General features: G+C 47.2%; 7 protein-coding genes across 7 annotated transcripts; 6 read left to right on the top strand and 1 right to left on the bottom strand.

Annotated features, from left to right (window-relative positions):
* Positions 1-428: 428 nt before the first annotated feature.
* Positions 429-2,117, top strand: GDA1 (guanosine diphosphatase; the record flags this gene model as incomplete). The annotated part of the gene is made up of 1 exon (XM_020211685.1): positions 429-2,117. One exon carries the CDS (start codon positions 429-431, stop codon positions 2,115-2,117), a length of 1,689 nt encoding a protein of 562 aa, XP_020064401.1.
* Positions 2,118-2,425: 308 nt separating this feature from the next.
* Positions 2,426-2,705, top strand: CANTADRAFT_26254 (uncharacterized protein; the record flags this gene model as incomplete). Its single annotated transcript, XM_020207706.1, has 1 exon — positions 2,426-2,705. A coding segment is annotated over exon 1 (176 nt), but the record flags the coding sequence as incomplete, so codon positions are not given.
* Positions 2,706-3,724: 1,019 nt separating this feature from the next.
* CANTADRAFT_33614 (NADH/NAD(+) kinase) lies at positions 3,725-5,140 on the top strand (the record flags this gene model as incomplete). The annotated part of the gene is made up of 1 exon (XM_020208524.1): positions 3,725-5,140. A coding segment is annotated over one exon (1,416 nt), but the record flags the coding sequence as incomplete, so codon positions are not given.
* A 635-nt stretch (positions 5,141-5,775) lies between these two features.
* Positions 5,776-5,958, top strand: CANTADRAFT_90365 (uncharacterized protein; the record flags this gene model as incomplete). Its single annotated transcript, XM_020211684.1, has 1 exon — positions 5,776-5,958. The coding sequence occupies one exon, from the start codon at positions 5,776-5,778 to the stop codon at positions 5,956-5,958; it is 183 nt and encodes a 60-aa protein (XP_020064398.1).
* Positions 5,959-7,127: 1,169 nt separating this feature from the next.
* DED1 (DEAD-box ATP-dependent RNA helicase) lies at positions 7,128-9,041 on the top strand (the record flags this gene model as incomplete). Its single annotated transcript, XM_020206775.1, has 1 exon — positions 7,128-9,041. One exon carries the CDS (start codon positions 7,128-7,130, stop codon positions 9,039-9,041), a length of 1,914 nt encoding a protein of 637 aa, XP_020064397.1.
* Positions 9,042-10,099: 1,058 nt separating this feature from the next.
* On the top strand, positions 10,100-11,224 carry OCH1 (Och1p; the record flags this gene model as incomplete). Its single annotated transcript, XM_020210018.1, has 1 exon — positions 10,100-11,224. The coding sequence occupies one exon, from the start codon at positions 10,100-10,102 to the stop codon at positions 11,222-11,224; it is 1,125 nt and encodes a 374-aa protein (XP_020064396.1).
* Positions 11,225-11,330: 106 nt separating this feature from the next.
* Positions 11,331-16,397, bottom strand: REV3 (Rev3p; the record flags this gene model as incomplete). Its single annotated transcript, XM_020209921.1, has 2 exons — positions 11,331-14,417; positions 14,961-16,397. 2 exons carry the CDS (start codon positions 16,395-16,397, stop codon positions 11,331-11,333), a joined length of 4,524 nt encoding a protein of 1,507 aa, XP_020064395.1.
* Positions 16,398-18,801: the final 2,404 nt, after the last annotated feature.

Raw genomic sequence — 18,801 nt, 5'->3', positions numbered from 1 at the left:
TGACTGGAATTTAAAGAATGAGCACGGAATTTATGTTTCCAAAATCCATTGCAAGTCAAGAAACATAATTACAATTAAGGTAACAGGACAGGGCTAAGGGCATCAACATTTCCTGGCGAAACCAGCATCCCAGAAGTTAACCTAGAAGTCAGCACAAGTATGTCCTTTGCGTGGCCACAATTTCAATACTCAGCCTAATCTGCGATGAACCGCAGTTTAGCATCAAACGGGCAAGAGCCACTCAATTGCTCCCAAAATAACTACGAGAAGGACCACCCAAAAAGCCCCAAATAACTCCCGAACAACCCCCACCGCCCCCAAACTACTCCTCCACTCCATCTCCGTTTCTTTTCAGCCAACGCTCACACCCATCACGTGCGTCCATCTACGCGTACTTCAACACCTTTTCACCACTCACCACATCACCAATGATTTCCACCCGTAACATCCGTGTCATCGTCTCCGTGTTGGCGATCTTCGGGATCGTGACGTTCTTCGCCATGTCCCAGAACTCCCTCGGAGACAATGTCCAGCGAGTCCAACCCGCGGCCAGCTCCGACGACCACGTCCCTTTCAAAGAACACCCTGAACCAAACAACATCAAGGGCACTCCCCAGAGCGTGGATCCGCCATACTCCCAGAGTGACAAGGCTGGTGGCGCCAACTCCAAGCCCAAGGTCATTGCTGACAAGATCGGAACCGACACTCCCACCAGTGGTGATTCCAAGCCAGCCGCTGGAACTGCTGCCAAGGCGCCAGCTGGTGGATCCAAGCCCAAGACGGGAGTCTCTGGCACCTGTGACAAGAAGGAATACGTGGTGATGATTGACGCAGGATCCACTGGGTCTCGTGTGCATGTGTATGAGTTTGATACCTGTCAAGCTCCACCCAAATTGTTAAAGGAAGAGTTCAAGATGTTGAATCCCGGATTGTCGTCGTTCGACACTGACACCAAGGGTGCCGCTGCGTCCTTAGACCCCTTGTTGAAGGTGGCTTTAGAGACGGTGCCAAAGGACAAGCAGGCATGCACTCCTGTAGCCGTCAAGGCTACAGCAGGCTTGAGAATGTTGGGTGAGGAAAAGGCCAACAACATCTTGGCTGAGGTCAGAAGACATCTCGAAAAAGACTACCCATTTGCAGTGGTCGAGGGTGACGGTATCTCCATCATGGACGGCAGAGACGAGGGTGTATACGCCTGGGTCACTGCCAACTACTTGTTGGGCAACATTGGGTCTTCCGAAAAGACTCCCACTGCTGCTGTGTTTGACTTAGGTGGAGGCTCCACCCAGATTGTTTTCGAGCCAGAATTCGGCAACAATGAGAAGATGGTTGAAGGCGAGCACAAGTACGAATTCCTGTTTGGCGACAGAGATTTCACCTTGTACCAATATTCGCACTTGGGCTTTGGATTGATGCAAGGCAGAAACAAGATTAACGGCTTGGTTGTGCAATCAGCCCTTAATAGCAACCCTGAGGTATCCAAGTCCAAGATTAGCTCCAAGGCCGATGCCAAGAAGGCCAAAGCCACCCTCACCATCAACAACCCATGCATTGCTCCAGGAGTTGTCGCTGAAAACGTTCTTGTCGAGCTCGGTGCAGATGAATTCTACGTGGTCAACATGAAGGGCCCTTCAGTCGCCAACGGAGCCCAGTGCCGGTTCCTTGCTGAAAAAGTGTTAGACAAGGAGAAGGAGTGTACCACCAAGCCATGCTCTTTCAACGGTGTGCACCAACCTTCGTTGACCAAGGCGTTCAGAAGATCTTCTGACATGTATGTGTTTTCTTTCTTCTACGACAGAACCAACCCATTGGGATTCCCCTCGTCTTTCACGGTGGAGGAATTGACCGAGTTGGCCAAGGTGGTGTGTAACGGTGAGCTGTTGTGGAAGGACGTGTTGTTAGACGATCATGTCAAGCAATTGAAAGAAGAGCCTCAATGGTGCTTGGATTTATCGTTCGTCACTGCTCTTTTGCACACTGGTTACGATATTCCTTTGCACAGAGAATTGAGAACTGCCCAGAAGATCGATAACAACGAAATTGGATGGTGCTTGGGTGCCTCATTGCCGTTGTTGGATGGAAAGGGCTGGAAATGTCGTATTGACCAGGTTGCCTAGATCACTGGTAGAATCCATAACTTATGGTAGACATTTATAGTAATATACCTCATAACGGAACGGCTCTGAAGCTACTCATAGTGTAGATATGTCCCTTAATATCCATATGCATACTATAAGCAGATTGACAACAGTTGAGTTGAATTGGATGACATATGTGAACTTGCAGCGTAGATTCGAATAGTATACCATCCTTCTACAATACTCACAGCATAGTTAAACCGCCGTCAATAATCATATCAATGGGGATATTGATATATCTGTTAAATTAGATTAACCTTTTGAAAATACGAAAAATGAAGCTCGAGCGTAGGTATGAAGTTGTACTCCATTTATGCTACCACAGCCGTAGCGAAGATATCATATAGTGAGCTGGGCGATTTGAGTACAATAATTGATGAATTAAGGAGGAGTTGTTGCTCGCAGTTCATCGCATACTACCAGCTTATTGCTGATAGGAAGTCATCATTCAAGCCCCAAAATGCCAATAAATAGAGATGAACAGGGTTGGAAGTAATCCTACCAATGCCTAGCCCCAGAAAAGCCCTCTTTCGTGATTTACACCGTCTTCGATATTTATCGATCGAGATACTTTAATTTTTTACATCAATGGTAGCAGCAGCTAAAAAACTCAGAGATACTTTAATTATTTAGCATATCCAAGCTATACAATCTTACGCAGATACAAATACACTACTATTTAGTTTGATGTGCTGCTGAATTGAAACTAGATTTCTCCTCATAAAAATTGGTGTTTTTATTGTTGGTAGTTAGGTCTACCTGGCTAAATTAGCACCAAATGAATTAATATACTACCATTGCATGCATAGCTTCACAAGAAATTGAAACCAAAATGAGTCTATCGATTTTCACCAGGATACTAGGTCTACTATTGTTATGGCACCATTTCTGATTACTTGCTGCTAGTAGTACTTATTACATGGTGACACTGGTTGATGCCTATCCTTACTGCTACTGTTGGAGGAGTTAGATCATCATTCATCAGAGTACAACCATCAAGCTGGGTGTAGTCTTCATTCTCGACATAAAATTAAGAATTGACCATATTGATGCCCCGTAGTGCTGCCGTACCGAGGGCCATAGCGAGTCTCGGTAAATTTTAGAGCCCGCACCGTAATCCGTACCCGGATTTGCCACCAGAGTCCACTAACAAGTGTAGCCTAGCACCTTGTGAGGTGCTGGCAGCGAGCTGGAGACACTTCCTTGCGTTTATAGACGTACCTAGTGGCAATAGCTGTACCCAGCTCGCCTCTGGCTCCTTTTCCGGCCACCGCCACCCACTTCCAAATCTTCCCGGTACTACCTTTTGCTCCCCGTGGGCCTAGCGCGCGCCCCCACTAGCATTTGCGACTGAAAATTTAACACTAGATCACCATCTGCCTCCAGTCTCTCCTTACCATTCCATCGATACCGCTGTATCCATGTCCAGACCTCCCAACGCCGGCTGGAAGCCAGCGGCAAAGAGCCAACTCACCAAGCAGATCACCAGCGACGGCACCGCTGGCGAAGGCAAAGACACCAACGGCAAGGACAGCGCTAGGCCAGCACGAACCACCAGCTCGTTGAGGCGCAAGTTCAGCGCCCACCTCAGCACCAGCCCAACCAGCCAGGGGTACTCTCGGGAGCAACCTCGCATCCACAACAAGCTCTATTGCGACCAGGTCCAGCGCAAGGTGTCGTCGACCGTGTTGCTGAAGCTCAGTAACGACGACTTGCGGTCGGTCAAATCGCACGCTGAGTTGGCAGAAACCGCCAATGGGGTGCGGATGTTGGCCAAGAACTTGTCCAAGGCCACCATCCAGCTCGACGTGCGAGCCATCATGATCGTGACCAAGGCGCGGGACAACTCGTTGATCTACTTGACCCGCGAGGTGGTGGAGTGGCTCTTGACGCGCCACAAGGACATCACCGTGTACGTGGACCGCAGCTTGGCCAAGCTGAAGCGGTTCAACGCAGCAGAAATTAGCGAAGCCTGTCCCAAGGCCCGTGAGTACCTCCGGTTCTGGGACAAGAAGGTCGCTTCCCGCAATCCCGAGCGCTTCGACTTGGTGCTCACGTTGGGAGGCGACGGTACCGTGCTCTACGTGTCTAACATGTACCAACGAGTGGTACCGCCGGTGATCCTGTTTGCATTGGGGTCGTTGGGGTTCTTGACCAACTTCAAGTTCGAGCATTTCCGCGACACCATGACCCTGGTGCTAGACGCTGGAGTGCGAGCGTACTTACGGATGAGATTTACCTGCCGAGTGCACCGTGCTGACGGCACTGTGGTGTGCGATCAGCAGGTGTTGAACGAGTTGGTGGTGGACAGGGGACCCAGTCCGTACGTGACCCAGTTGGAGCTCTACGGCGACGGCTCGCTTTTGACGGTGGCCCAGGCTGACGGACTTATTATTGCTACGCCCACTGGCAGCACAGCGTATTCGTTGCTGGCAGGTGGTTCGTTGGTGCACCCTGGCGTCAGCGCCATCAGCGTGACCCCCATCTGTCCCCACACGTTGTCGTTCCGCCCCATTTTGTTGCCAGACGGCATGTTCTTAAAGGTCAAGGTGCCGGAAACCAGCAGGGCCACTGCGTGGGCATCGTTTGACGGCAAAGTGCGTACCGAGTTGAGCAGGGGCGACTACGTGACTATCCAGGCCAGTCAGTTCCCGTTTCCGACCGTGATTTCATCAAAAACGGAGTACTTTGACAGCGTGAGCCGCAACTTGAACTGGAACGTACGGGAGGCCCAGAAGCCATTCAGCCACTTGTTGAGCGAGGGCAACCAGAAGCGGTACCGCAAGCACGACCCCGTGAGCCTCGAGAACCTCCACATTGATACTTATGACCACGAGAGCGAGTTCGACATCAACTACACCAGCGATAGCTCGTCATCCACGCCCAGCGACGGCGACGGCGACGCTAGTGTGCTCGAGATCAGCCCCCTGCCCACCACATACGGCAATGGTGACGACCGGACGTGCTACGCGCACCCCAAGGCCAAGATCTCACTCTTTGGAACCACCCCCACCAGCATCACCCGGAGCTCGTCCTACAGCTCGCTAGCCAGCGAACTGGGGACCCCCAGTGCCAACCATCAATAGCGTAATGAGAAATGAATCGATAGAGTGTAGTGAGGAGGTAGGTGCGAGTGAGAGAAAACGAGAGATACCGTGAGGTGAGACAGGTGAAAGAGGAGATACTGTGCTGAAAATAGCAGAAAGAGCTGGTGACATCGGGGATTATGTCACCGATGGGCATCAGGCAACAAAGTGACGAGAGACACTAGGCAGAACTAGCGACGAGAGGAATAAGGAAAATATGACCCGGTGGGAGACAGACTGGAAATTTAGCGAGAAATAGTGAGAGACACCCCAGCAAAGAGCCAGCGACAGGAGATACTCGAGGTATGCTACAAATAGAGAGAGCCAGCGAGAAACTCAGCATACGTGGAGCGAGACTCACTAGCAAGACACACGAGAGATGTAGCTTGCGAGAACTCCAGAAAACAAAAGAGCGAAACGCAATCCAGGCAGATATGAGATGGTGAGAGACACTGGGTACAATCCATCCAACCTCTAGATGGTTCGAAACTGCAGGCCAGGAACACTTACGACCCCAAATCACGTGCTCCATCGACTTCCGGTAGCCTGAAATGACAGGAAATGTGGTGGTATCGACCATAATCTACACTACTTGTATTCTATATGATGTGCTAGACGATATTGCTCAGTTTCTACGAGCTGGCTATAGTCTTCGCCCCCATTTGAGCCTCTTAAACTCCACTAATGTGGCCATTGGTACTGGTCACGTGATTAGCCTGACAATCACTAGCTGAGATCATCTTGGGGCCAGAATTATCCTGGAGCGCTACACAGCGAGAGTGACACTCCTCACAGATACTAAGAATAATTCTTGAGCCTGGATTGTTGGGAGAAAACCTATGTCGCTTTCTACAGCATGCTCTGGCGATTTACATTCTATCCTAGCTCATGGCATTAATGTTACGATTACGATTAGAATTTGTAGGAATTGAACCCGTTTGATTTATCATGGATTATTTGTGCTTTTAACACCACGATTTTGTGTTTTGGACATCTCGTGAGTGGAATCAACAGCGGAAGCATGGCAGAGAGAGCCTTGCTGAATGTTAAAATGGTAGCGAACGAGACAATCAAATCGTAGCAAATAGAAGAGGACGCGTTTCAAATGCTATCAAGTGAGCATTCTACGAGGTCAGTTAGCAGTGCTCTTGTGGAGCACTTCCTAACGAATGACCCATCACCAGCATACCTACGAAGTGGTTGTGCCTAGCCAGTGCAACCAGCACTATAATCTATCTCCAAGGAACCACGGTGCTACCACTAACTGTACAAGCTAGACTGCCGTAGACCAAGTCCTTGGCATTGGGTTGTACCAGAAGTGAGTCACACCAACAACCAGTACCGTTAAAAGTATACCCAGTGCCAAAGACTGCAACTCCTCATCCATGCTATGACTTCTCACTCTCGCTCTTACGCTAGCGAGACTTCTCCCTAGCCTCCTGCGTCTAACGTAGCAGCCCCGCGCTAGCGATGCATCTACCGCCGATTTCCCGCTGATTTCCCGCTGATTTCTCACTGATTCCCGCTAAATCCCGCTAAATCCCACGCATCTCCCTAGCCCCTCGCCCTCGCTCGGTCAACGGCTCAGCCGTGTGTTCTACGCGCAGCCCTTCCAACCCCTCTCTTCTCCAATTCTCGTCCCCCAATCTGCAAACCTCCAAACCCCCACCCTCTCACTCCACACGACCATCCCGCCTGCTCCCACCATCCCAGCCCTCCTCGGTTACTGACCCTCCGCCATTGATGACCTTATCTCATCCCTCACGTGCACTTCGGACCAAAAGAAATCCCCCAAGGGGCCTGTCGTGCGCCCACCACGCAACCCACCGCGAAAAATTTTCTGCCCTATATATAATCGCAATCGCCTCTATCAGTACACTTTTGTAAACTATAGATATCCAAGATGACTGATTTCACTCAACAATTAAGCAGCCTCTCTATTAAAGACAACGCCGCGCCCCAACAAGGTGAGGGCGCCGCTCCTTCCCAGAGAGCAGGTGGATACATCCCACCACACCTCCGTAATAACCCTGATGGAGTCTTTGGAGGCTCGCGTCGTTCTGCCGCTGGCAGAGGCAACTACGGTGGCGGCTTCGGCGGCGAACGTCGTAGCGGCGGTTACGGCAACGGTGGTGGCTTTGGCGGCGAACGTCGTCGTGGTGGCTCCGGCTTCGGTGGTGGCCGTGGTGGTGGTTTCGGCAGAAACGCCTCCAGACCAGGTGTCGGCAGATGGGTCGACGGAAAGCACGAACCTGCTCCCCGTAACGAGAAGATGGAATTGGAATTGTTCGGTACCGCCGAAGACTCCTCTTTCCAATCCTCTGGTATCAACTTTGACAACTACGATGACATCCCAGTCGAAGCCTCCGGTGAGGGTGTCCCAGAACCAATCACTTCCTTCACTGCTCCTCCATTGGACCCATTGTTGGTCGAAAACGTTACTTTGTCCAGATTCATCAAGCCAACCCCTGTCCAGAAGTACTCCGTCCCTATCGTTGCTGGGGGCAGAGATTTGATGGCCTGTGCCCAAACTGGTTCCGGTAAGACTGGTGGTTTCTTGTTCCCAGTGTTGTCCGAATCCTACATGAACGGTCCTGCTGAAGTCCCAGCTTCCACCGGTGCCTTCTCCTCCCACAAGGTCTACCCAACCGCCTTGGTTATGGCCCCAACCAGAGAATTGGTCTCCCAAATTTTCGATGAAGCCAAGAAGTTTTCTTACAGATCCTGGGTCCGTCCTGCCGTTGTCTACGGTGGTGCTGACATCGGAAGTCAAATTAGAAACTTGGACAAGGGTTGTGATCTTTTGGTTGCTACTCCAGGTCGTCTTAAGGACTTGTTGGAAAGAGGCAGAGTCTCCTTGGCCAACATCAAGTACTTGGTTTTGGACGAAGCCGACAGAATGTTGGATATGGGTTTCGAACCTCAAATCAGACACATTGTCCAAGAATGTGACATGCCTGATGTTGAAAACAGACAAACTCTTATGTTCTCCGCTACTTTCCCAAGAGACATCCAACTTTTGGCTAGAGACTTCTTGAGAGAATACATTTTCTTGTCTGTCGGTAGAGTTGGTTCTACTTCTGAAAACATCACCCAAAAGATCTTATACGTCGAAGACGAAGAAAAGAAGTCCGTCTTATTGGACTTATTGTCTGCTGGTGATGCCGGATTAACCATCATTTTCACTGAAACTAAGAGAATGGCAGACAACTTAGCTGATTTCTTGTACGATCAAGGTTTCCCAGCTACTGCCATTCACGGTGACAGATCCCAATACGAAAGAGAAAAGGCTTTGGCTGCTTTCAAGAGTGGTACTGCTCCAATTTTAGTTGCCACCGCTGTTGCCGCCAGAGGTTTGGATATTCCAAATGTTTCTCACGTTGTCAACTATGATTTACCAAGTGATATTGATGACTATGTTCACAGAATTGGTCGTACTGGTCGTGCTGGTAACGTTGGTATTGCTACTGCTTTCTTTAACAGAAACAACAAGAATATTGCCAAGGGTTTGACCGAATTATTAAGTGAATCTAACCAACAAATGCCAGACTTCTTGACCAAGATTGCTAGAGAAGCTTCCTTCGGAGGTGGTAGCAGAGGTCGTGGTGGAAGCTCTCGTGGTGGCAGAGGCCCAAGCAGAGATTTCAGAAGACAAGGTGGTGGCGGTGGCTACGGCGGCTCCTCCTCTGGTGGATGGGGCAGCTCCTCCGGTGGCTGGGGTTCCTCTTCCGGTGGTTACGGTGGCCGTGGTGGATCCTCTTACGGAGGTGAATCCAGTTACGGTAACCCAAGCTCATCTGCCAACTCCTGGTGGTAAGCTGATTATCATGATTATCTGAGGTGGTATTCATAGATTGGTTTTCTTATGACTTTATGAATTCACATTTCAGTTAAATTTTTGTTCATTTTTGTTGTGTTTTATCGAATCACTTGATTGTGCATTTTCACTATTATTTCATCTACTTGTTATATCACTCCATGTCTCGATCTATTTTCGTCAGGAAAGAAGAAAAGATTATCATCACATTTGCATTAATTACTTTTGGTTTTTTCGTTTCAGAAAATCAAAACAGGCTTTTTCTTTTTGAATTGCTGCTACAAAGTTTCATTTTTTATGAGTTGATGCTGATAGGGCCTAGTTGGCTCCACGTTTTCAGTTCAAATCATAAATTGTATTAATATTCACATTCATAGAAAGAAAAGGCGAAAGAACGTTTTTTTACGAGATAGAAAAACAGATTATAGAAAAGTTGTTAATGGGTCAATTTATAAATCTTTTTGTTTTCTTGGGTTATTGAAAAGTGCCTATTTTTCTAGTTATTACTATTGGATTTAGACATTGGGTAATTTTATAAAGTTATACTTATTTATTAAATGCATATTGCGAGTTTAATTATCAATAAATGTAGGCAATGGTGGATGGGCACATTCATATTTCAGGGTGGTAGTACTATCTATAACAAAGGGTACAGCAAAAATAATTTTATCATTGAAATACTAGAAATACTAGATACCTGTTTGACTCTAATATTCTCTAGTATATTATCGCTTCTAATTATGTATACTCCTGAGAGACGCTCCACACTCTTCTGTGGGCCTGGTAAACTGCCTTTACCTCCAAAATATCGCCTTGAACAATCACAACTGCATGCACGTGATCTACTAACAAACACATATCCTGATCTAACGAGGCGTCTTGTTTTATCCATCCAGATATTTCGATCCAGAAAGGCTGTTTTTGCTTGAAGTCTTCTTAGATTCTTCAGCCACACACACTTATACTCCAGCTAGCCTCCACGCCAGCTGAATTGCATCCATCTGCCAAAAATCTGTGCTGTTGTGCCATTCTGAGTACCACCAACGAAAGATTACAACATGTCCTTTTGGAACCGCAGGAACAGGCTTGTCGTTGGAACACTCCTAGGACTCTATTTCATGTACGCATTGACCCACTCGTACTCCAAACCAAGAGCATCGCATAGAACTTCCATAGACTCAGCCAGGCTTCAGTTGGCAAGAGAATTGGAAGACAACATGAACTGGAAAGAGTACGGAATTAACTTCCAGCCTAATAAGAAGGCCTCCTTGCCAATAGAATCAACAGTAAGGCAGCAACTTGCCTACCAGTTCCCCTACGAGCTGGACAAGCCGTTTCAGAAAAATATCTGGCAAACATGGAAGGTCGATTTGGAAGATAGCGAATTTCCAGCCAACTTCAGAAAATTCCAGAATTCCTGGGAAGAAGTCAACAAGGGCTACAAGCATTTCGTGATCAAAGATGAAGAATGCATCGAATTGATCAACCAATTGTACCAGGGCGTCCCCGACGTAGTTGAGGCCTACAACATTATGCCCAAGAGCATCTTGAAAGCAGACTTTTTCAGATACTTGATCCTCTTTGCTCGTGGAGGAGTCTATTCCGATATCGACACCGTGAGTATCAAGCCGATAGATACCTGGCTCTCGAACAACGCAACTTTGTACGGAAAGCCAAACAACCCTGGGTTGGTGGTAGGTATTGAGGCAGACCCAGACAGACCCGACTGGGCAGAATGGTATGCCAGAAGAATTCAATTCTGCCAGTGGACCATCCAGGCTAAGAGGGGCCATCCCATGTTGAGAGAGTTGATTACCAAAATCACCGAAATTACCCTCGAACGCAAGAAAAAGGGTGCCTTGAAAAAGACATTGGGCAAGGATGCCGGCGGTGACATCATGAACTGGACTGGTCCTGGAATTTGGACTGACATGGTGTTTGAATACATGAACAATATCTTTCAATCCCCCGAAAATTTGAAAAAGAATGTTATCGAACAGGTGGTTTCCTGGAAGTTATTCACGGGCATGGAAATGCCTATTGCGATTGACGATGTGATGGTTTTACCCATCACTTCTTTCAGTCCTGATGTGGGACAAATGGGAGCAGGAGACACTACTCATCCTATGGCATACGCCAAGCACATGTTTGAAGGCAGCTGGAAGGACACTAAACCTATTTAAGCATAAATAGACTTCATCAGTATCCAACGCACATTTCGTATGACTTCTTTTGCTGTAGTCTGAAACTTACATAAGTTTTGTTATGTTGTATTTGTATCTTCGAGTGCTACCACTCCATTTCATCGAAAACTCTTGCACTAATCTCCTCATTTATGCGTCCTTCATTCCTCACCGCTGCTTTCCGATACAAGACGTTACAACTGTAGTTCGAGCACTCCTCCATACAAAAGTTCTTGACAACACCACCAGCAACCAGGAGGTTAGTCGTTACACACGAGTCGCATATTTGATCCACACCAAAACGCTTTAACTGGCTATGCTTTCGATCCATAGAAAAATTAGTCATTAGTCGTAATTCATCGCTTTTGCATTCCCGACAAAGCATGAAATCGTACATCGCAGGCAATTCGGTGCTGCAATTTAGGCAAGAGTTGGCCTGAATAAATTCGTTCAAATCTAACAGAGTCTTCGTTTCCATACCCTTGTTTGTCATTGTGCCCTTGATAAATTTCGGAATCTCCCTATACCAGGCCTTGATATCTGCTCCGATTAAGTTGAATATTCTTTCCAATGGTGGACTGAGTACACGGGTAATATAGTAGTCATAGTCCAAGTTGTATGGACTTGAGGTTTTGAAACTCTCCAAGAATTCTTCGGGGGTTATACACCGGTCTTTGATTCTAGGTTTCGACGAGTCTTTAATAACCAAGTAAGCAACCCTTTCCCTGTACTGGGGTTCCTTGCGTGCATCTTTGATAACATTCTTTTCTGCGATAATTGCTCCAGGTGGCAAGTACCGCTCATCTTTATAGGTTCCGTATCTGACCTCCTTTGCAAAACAGAAGTCGTTGATTGCTATTTTGTTCGTAACAATCTTGAGAAATTGGGTTAGGGTATAGTGTTTAACATTAGACAAGTTCTTGGACTCAAATAGAATCCTTAATGCTTTTTCAACAATTTTTTGCTGTGCTGGAATCCCGTCCCTTCTGACAGTTTCTATCCCTTTCGCCTCAAATGAAGCAACTTTTTGGTCCTCAGATTCGAACTTATAACCAACATACCGCTTCTTGCTTAACAATACACATGGATGGTAAACCTTTTCAAATTTGAGAAAAATAGGATCAGGGAATTGGTTAGTAACATATTCTGCTATGTTCTTTCCTATTCGAAATGCTTCATCTTTCGATTTGCCTGGAAAGTACACGAAAAGAGAATCGGTGTCACCGTACACCACTTTGGCACCAAAATCTCCTCCCTCGATAAGCTCAATTGATTGAGTTAATATCTCCCTTCCAGTAGCAACAATTGCATCAGAAACATCCAGGTTTGGCATTCGACCACTAAATGTAGCTGATGTGTAACCATATGTAACATTAGCTATTAATTTCAATGCTAATTGTCTCGCATTGTAAAGCTTGTTCAACTCCTTATCTTCCTTGAATAGCTTCATAACTGTTTTGACTAAAATTCTTGTATTTAAGATCTCCTCCAACATTTTAGCAAGAATTGATTTTCGGATGTGGCTTTTGACAAATACATATCCATTAGGCGACACATTAAGGCCATCCTCTTTCATTAATAAATCTATCATACCAGATGGCAACGGAACATGTTTCAAGTACCCCAAAATATTTTTCTTAGGATTGAAATTATGGAGCCTTGCAACAATTGTAGAGTAACAGTAATTGTACGCAATCATAATCGACGGGTACAAAGACTGAAAATCGAGAACGACCATAGGAGATTTGTAGAAATTGGAGTCCGGCTCCATAACCAACGGAATACACTCTATAGGTCGCATTTTTTGCACCTGGTCCTTTGATGGTGAGTTCAAGAGAATGTTTTCCAGCTTCGTAATTCTAGACAAAATGGATTCAACCTTAAATTGGGAACCACGGTAGAAATTAGAGTTGAAATCGATACCAATCAATCTAGAGTGTTCGACATTTCTAGAGATCAATTCTCGAACCGTGATCATTTTCAATGTGAGATCGATCCTTTGAAGATAGTATTTTAACATCATTATGTTTAGCAGAAAGATAGGAGTGTTGAACCACTCTGTCAACTGATAGTTTGAGTACTTTGGAATAGTCTGATGGAGCAAATGGAAGCAGACATTTTCAAAAGTATAAGACGTAAGGCTTAGTTCTGACCTGAGGATTCGCCAAACATTGAATACATGTCTACCATTGACAGTGAGGTTTGATGTATGTGTGTAACCCCATCGGTCTCCAAATTTACCATTGCTCTTCCAATGGCCCCTTCCGAGGCTTGCCAATAAATTCAAGTCGTATTTGGTTCTAACTCGCTCTACGAGGTATCCCCAACTTGATGCATTAACCTCGTAACCTGACAAAATATCAGGGTCAAACAACTCGACTAATTCCACTAATCTTTTAATCATATCTAGCTCGTGTTGGAACAACTCTATGGGGATATCAAGTGCTTGCAGAAGAGAAGACATGGTTTTTGCTTCATGCTTATTGCTGAATATCAAAATCCCAGTAGTCAAAGTATTGCTAGTAAACATATCGTTTGCATCATCAAAATGATATAATAAAATGGTTGGCGGATCACACGCTGGGTTTGGTAAATGATCTTTCGAAAAATTATTTGAGTGGATCTCTAAGAAGAAGTTTGATAGGTTATTAAAATCGTTCGGTTTTCTTTGAACCTTTAGTGAATTATAAGTGAATTTGAAATGCGATTGAGTAATCCCTGGCTCAATTTGAGATCTGAACTTCAAGTATTTCTGCTTTTTGTATTCTTCCTCCTCTTTCAACCATTCGTCCATTTCTTCTTTTGATGGAGGTTCAATGGAATATTCCCAAGAGGCCTTACCATAACTTTTCGTGTGTTTCTCTTTAACAGGATGCTCCTTCATATAATTTTCAATCATTGCTGATACTGGTAACGAAGCTAAGGTGGATTCATTCACTAACGGAACTGGGATTTTCTTATTCGCAAAAACCATAGGTTTTGCTGGCACATCTGCCTCATTGTCATAAAAAGGATCTGGATAATTTATCTCCAAAATACCCATCTGATCGAATGTTTCTGATATGAATGACTTTTCCAATTCGGCTGGAACGGGGACTTCATATGCAATAGGTCCAAATGCTACATCCACATCTATAGAACCCGGTTGCGAATGAGGGTGGGGCTCAAACGAACTTGGAATTTGCAATTTTGACTCCAAACCCTCATCAACTGATTTAGGGGCAATTGAACCAGCGCTAGACTGTATTTGGGTAGTAGGGGTTCTGGAAAAGGTAGGATTTTGCAGAACTCCAGTCACTCTGTTGGCCCGCCTTTGAGTAAGCTCGAACATTATATTCTCATCGACTTCATGCAACTGACTGATCTCAAGATTATCACTACTGAATTCGTTTTCGGATTCCTCGTCAGTCATTTTCAATGCTGGATCATCATCTCCCCAATCGATACTATCCGATTCATTTTCTGATTTTGGCACTTCTGGACTATCTGGAAATTCATCTGAATCCTCCAGCTCTGAAGTATCTCCATTATTGGTTATTTTGGGTCGCTGGGTATCAATCCTCGGTGTAGGTTCATGCTTTGCTGTCGCTTTATTGGCAGATTCTGGTGTGCTATCAGAGAAGTTGCTTGTGAAGCTCATATTCAAAATCAGTTCATTGATTTCATTTGAGGCCAAAACATGTGTGGATGGAATCAGACTATCGGTCTTTGGGCGAGATAGAATTGGAGGTGCAACCGAATTAGTGAATAATGAGGCATAATCTGTCCATTGCACAAGATCTGGACCCGTTTGGAGCACAAAATCGTGATGTTTGAGATGACTCTCGTAGTCAACTAATTCGAAGCAAGTTCGGAACAGAATATCGGGATACTTTGCCGAAACAATTGACTTTTGACGGGGCTTTTTCAACACCTTTTTTGAATAGGTGTCGATATCCATTTGAGTTGGAGTATTTAATTTGATAGCGTATGCCAACAAGTCGTCCAACTCTTTTTGGTTCGACCAGGTCGTGGAGCCTGTACCCAAAAAATGGACTCCAAAAGGGAGCTGGAATTCCGAGGGAATGTAGATGGATGGGGCCTTATCTAGCGTCAGTTGCTTCATTTCACACTGGAATTTGAGGTCAGCGTCCACATGTTGAAGCGACGAGAGGTATATTTGAGGCGGGGTCGGTGTATGGGTGCCCTCCTGGAGCTTTTGCCGGAAGTGTCGCAACTCATTGAAGTCCAGGTGGGGGTCTCTCTGGACGAGCCATTGGCGGTTAGAGATATCTTTGGTAGTGATATCAAGCTCCAACATGGACTTGCCAATACGGTCAAAATTGACCATTCCCGTGCTCGAGTCCAGCTGTGATTCCAATTGACCTTTCCCCAGGCTGGCTAGCACGTTGGAATGGCTGATATACGCCTGTAAGAACTCCACGAGCGTGCTGACCTGGTCGCTCGTGTGGAACCGAGCTAGAGCCGGGTTGATGATAGGGCTCCTGAAGTATACGCCATCGGTGCTGACATTCAACCATCCGCACCCAAAGAGGTTGAAATCGGTGAGAAACTGGACAAGATGGGTCAAGTGGCCCTCGTAGACGTTTCGAGACGCTGACGGGCTGTTGAGGCCACTGAAGTTGATGGCTTTGCTTTGCACGAGCTTAATCAAGCGCGTCTTGTGGCGAGCTGCCAACAACGAGATCTTGTAGAACTTTTGCAACCCAAGCTGGAATCCGTAGATGGGGGTACCTTTTCCTACTGAGACATTGGCGATGTACTTGCGGATGGATGGCGAGGCTGGCGCAATGTCGTCGTCGCCATCGTCGTCGTCGTCGTCGTTAGCAGCTGCTCTAGACCTCGACTTCGCGAACGACTCCGCCAACGCAGCTTCAATGTGGCCAGTGAGGTATTGGAGGTGTTCAGGGCCTGGCAGGTCCTCGTGGCAGTCAACGTAGATGTAGGGGTAGAAGTTGTGGACATGGACGAGTACGTTGTAACAGGAGGAAGGAGGAGAGGGGGCGGTGGCGTTTTGGGGTCTTCTTCTTTTGTGGGGATTCACCACTGAGATGGAGCCGTAGATTCTGATGATGGGGACCTGCGACACATGAGAGTAGAGGTGGTCGAGCTTGGAGGGGGCGGCCTGGTAGGTGTCGTAGTCGTTGATTTGGATCGAGAGGTCATTGGGCATGGGGCGGCATGGGGATGGGGGTGGGTGTAGTGAGAGATGGAGGTGGAACTTGTGCGAGAGTGGTGCAGGAGTGGTAGCGAGGTAGTGAGAAGAAAGAGATGTGTAGTGCGAGGGTAGCGAGAGCGGTAGTCAGATTAGCGAGAATAGTGCGAGAAGCGTAGCGAGAAGTGTGAGCGTCGTGGGTATAGCGAGAGCTCGGGAAGTAATTCTGAAGAATAAGCTAGAAACAAAATTTATGCCAGGATTAAAGTAGAAAACAGTAGCTAAGTCAAATGAACTTTACCTAGTAAAACAACGTCAATACGAAGAAGTAGAAGTTCTGAACGACAACGAAACTTCCATTGCAGAGACGTCTTGGGCCGATACCGACCTGTTCACCAATGACCTTGGCCTTTTTCAAGTTGCATCTATGTCATCATAGATGTTGGACTGCCAGATACTTTCAAACGCGTCGTCAGTTGAGCTCTCAAAGGCGTTGCCAGTAGATCTCTCAAAGCTATCGTACCTGCAGCGTTTCAACGCCCTTCGAAGAAAATTAGACCATATCTGGAAGAACTTCCTCGAATAAGTAGAAGAACTGGGATTGAACAATTACCTCTGTAGATGGTCTGTTCTGGTAAGCTAATAATGATCCGAATATCGTTACAACTAAATTAAAATTTCTCATAGGATCTCAATACAATTATAGTTCCCCATAAATTTTCAGATAGATCTACCTCCAACTTCTCTTACGTATTTAACCTAGATAAAATGGCAACAATCCTCGCTCAGCTATAGAAGGGGCACAGGACCACCAGAGAGATAATTATCTGTGCATTAGAAAACAATAAACTAAACCAAGTAATATACGAATATTATTATATCCTATAAGATGCATTCCTCCTGAGTGAGATGTAATACAAAGCATACTTACTAATGCTGGATAAATCAGGGAGTATTGTACGGTTATGCTACTGAGTTTCATTAGTGTACACAGAAGGAATAGCGAGGCATTCCGAAGGGTATCCGAAATAGTAAGGGTGTGCCGAGGATTGCGGTGCATAGCTAGAGGTACTGCCAGTAGCGAGAGTTGCAGCGAGGATACCGAGAAGAGTCGCGATGCATAGCGAGAGCGTCTCGGGGTGCCCGGGGAGGCACGTTGCGGCATACTGAGGCATTACTAGTCCTTGTGCCAAGGAGAGTCGAAGACACATTAACGGCTCCTAACGCTGCCCTTGGCATGCTTGAGCCTGTCATCCTATCGAATTCTTCCACATGTGTCACAATTCCTGCCACAATCGATGCAGACTGAACCCCGTCTGGCCCGGCATTTCCGGATCCCACCAGCCATGATTAGCAACCACATCCAGAAATTTCTCCACTTCGTTGACTCCGTTGCCTCGACCAGTGCCTTGGCTTAAATGCCCTTCTACTTCGCCTCGCTACTCTACTCGCTGGATCGGCCCTCACCACCACGGAAAATTCTCCGCAATTCTATCTGGATTCTGCCTCACAATTACAAATTACCTGCACCGTTACCTCACCGTCCCGCCCTAATGGCATCGTAACGGCCCCTTTGCCCATCTGGCGCCATCACGGCGCCTCCTGCTGCCTCCACCAGCCGTTGCAGTCCCCACGGCGTTCCTATTGGCCATCGGCCATTTGTCTCGCAGTCCAGGCTATACTTAGAAGCCAAACAATCGGTTCCAGTGCATGCGATGGCCCACCAGAAGAAGCTTATTTACGAGCCGCAAGGCGGACCTCTGGATCTTCAGCTCAGGCGGGTCCTCCCTAGCAAGTGTAGTGGGGAGGGTAGTCTACTACCATCCGCCGCCACCCGCCCCAAACGTAGAGCCTACAACCAGCTGGTGCCCCCTGCTACCCTCCCTCGCCAGCTCCCGCGCCGGTACCGTGGGGCCCTGGCCTAGCGACGCACACTGTGCGTCTGCCGCTAGGGGCCCTGGAGCCTGGTGAAATACTGTAGCTAGCGCGCGCAAGCATGCGCCAGCCCGCACCACGCCCCCCGCCACGCCCAGGGGACCGGTTGCGAGCAACGCCCCTACGCTGAACTTCCGTACCAGCGTCCTGCAGACAGCCCCAGCTTTGTCACCACCGGCAACCCAGCAATTAGGCAGCCGCCATCTACCCTACTCTTTATCGGTAGCCACATTTCTCCGGCAGTACCAGAGTCGCCACCACTGAGCTTCCCGCACCAGCGTCTGCCTGTTCCACGCGTCCTCCGTTCCTTACAGCGCCACCCGTGTCCCTACACCCACCACCTCCTCGTCGGGACTCTCTCCTGGTACAAGACGCTTCCCTCCAGGCCCAGCAGGCTCCCAGATTGTGCTTACAGTCTCCCATTCTTCAATACCTGCCAACAGCTGGCACCAGAACGGTCCGAGCACTTTTTAGCGGCTCCATAGAC

The sequence above is a fragment of the Suhomyces tanzawaensis genome, assembly GCF_001661415.1.
Source record: "Suhomyces tanzawaensis NRRL Y-17324 unplaced genomic scaffold CANTAscaffold_4, whole genome shotgun sequence".
Classification (NCBI taxonomy): Eukaryota; Fungi; Ascomycota; class Pichiomycetes; order Serinales; family Debaryomycetaceae; genus Suhomyces; species Suhomyces tanzawaensis.
Note: the sequence above shows the minus strand (reverse complement) of the source record. Positions and strands in the feature narration are given on the sequence as shown.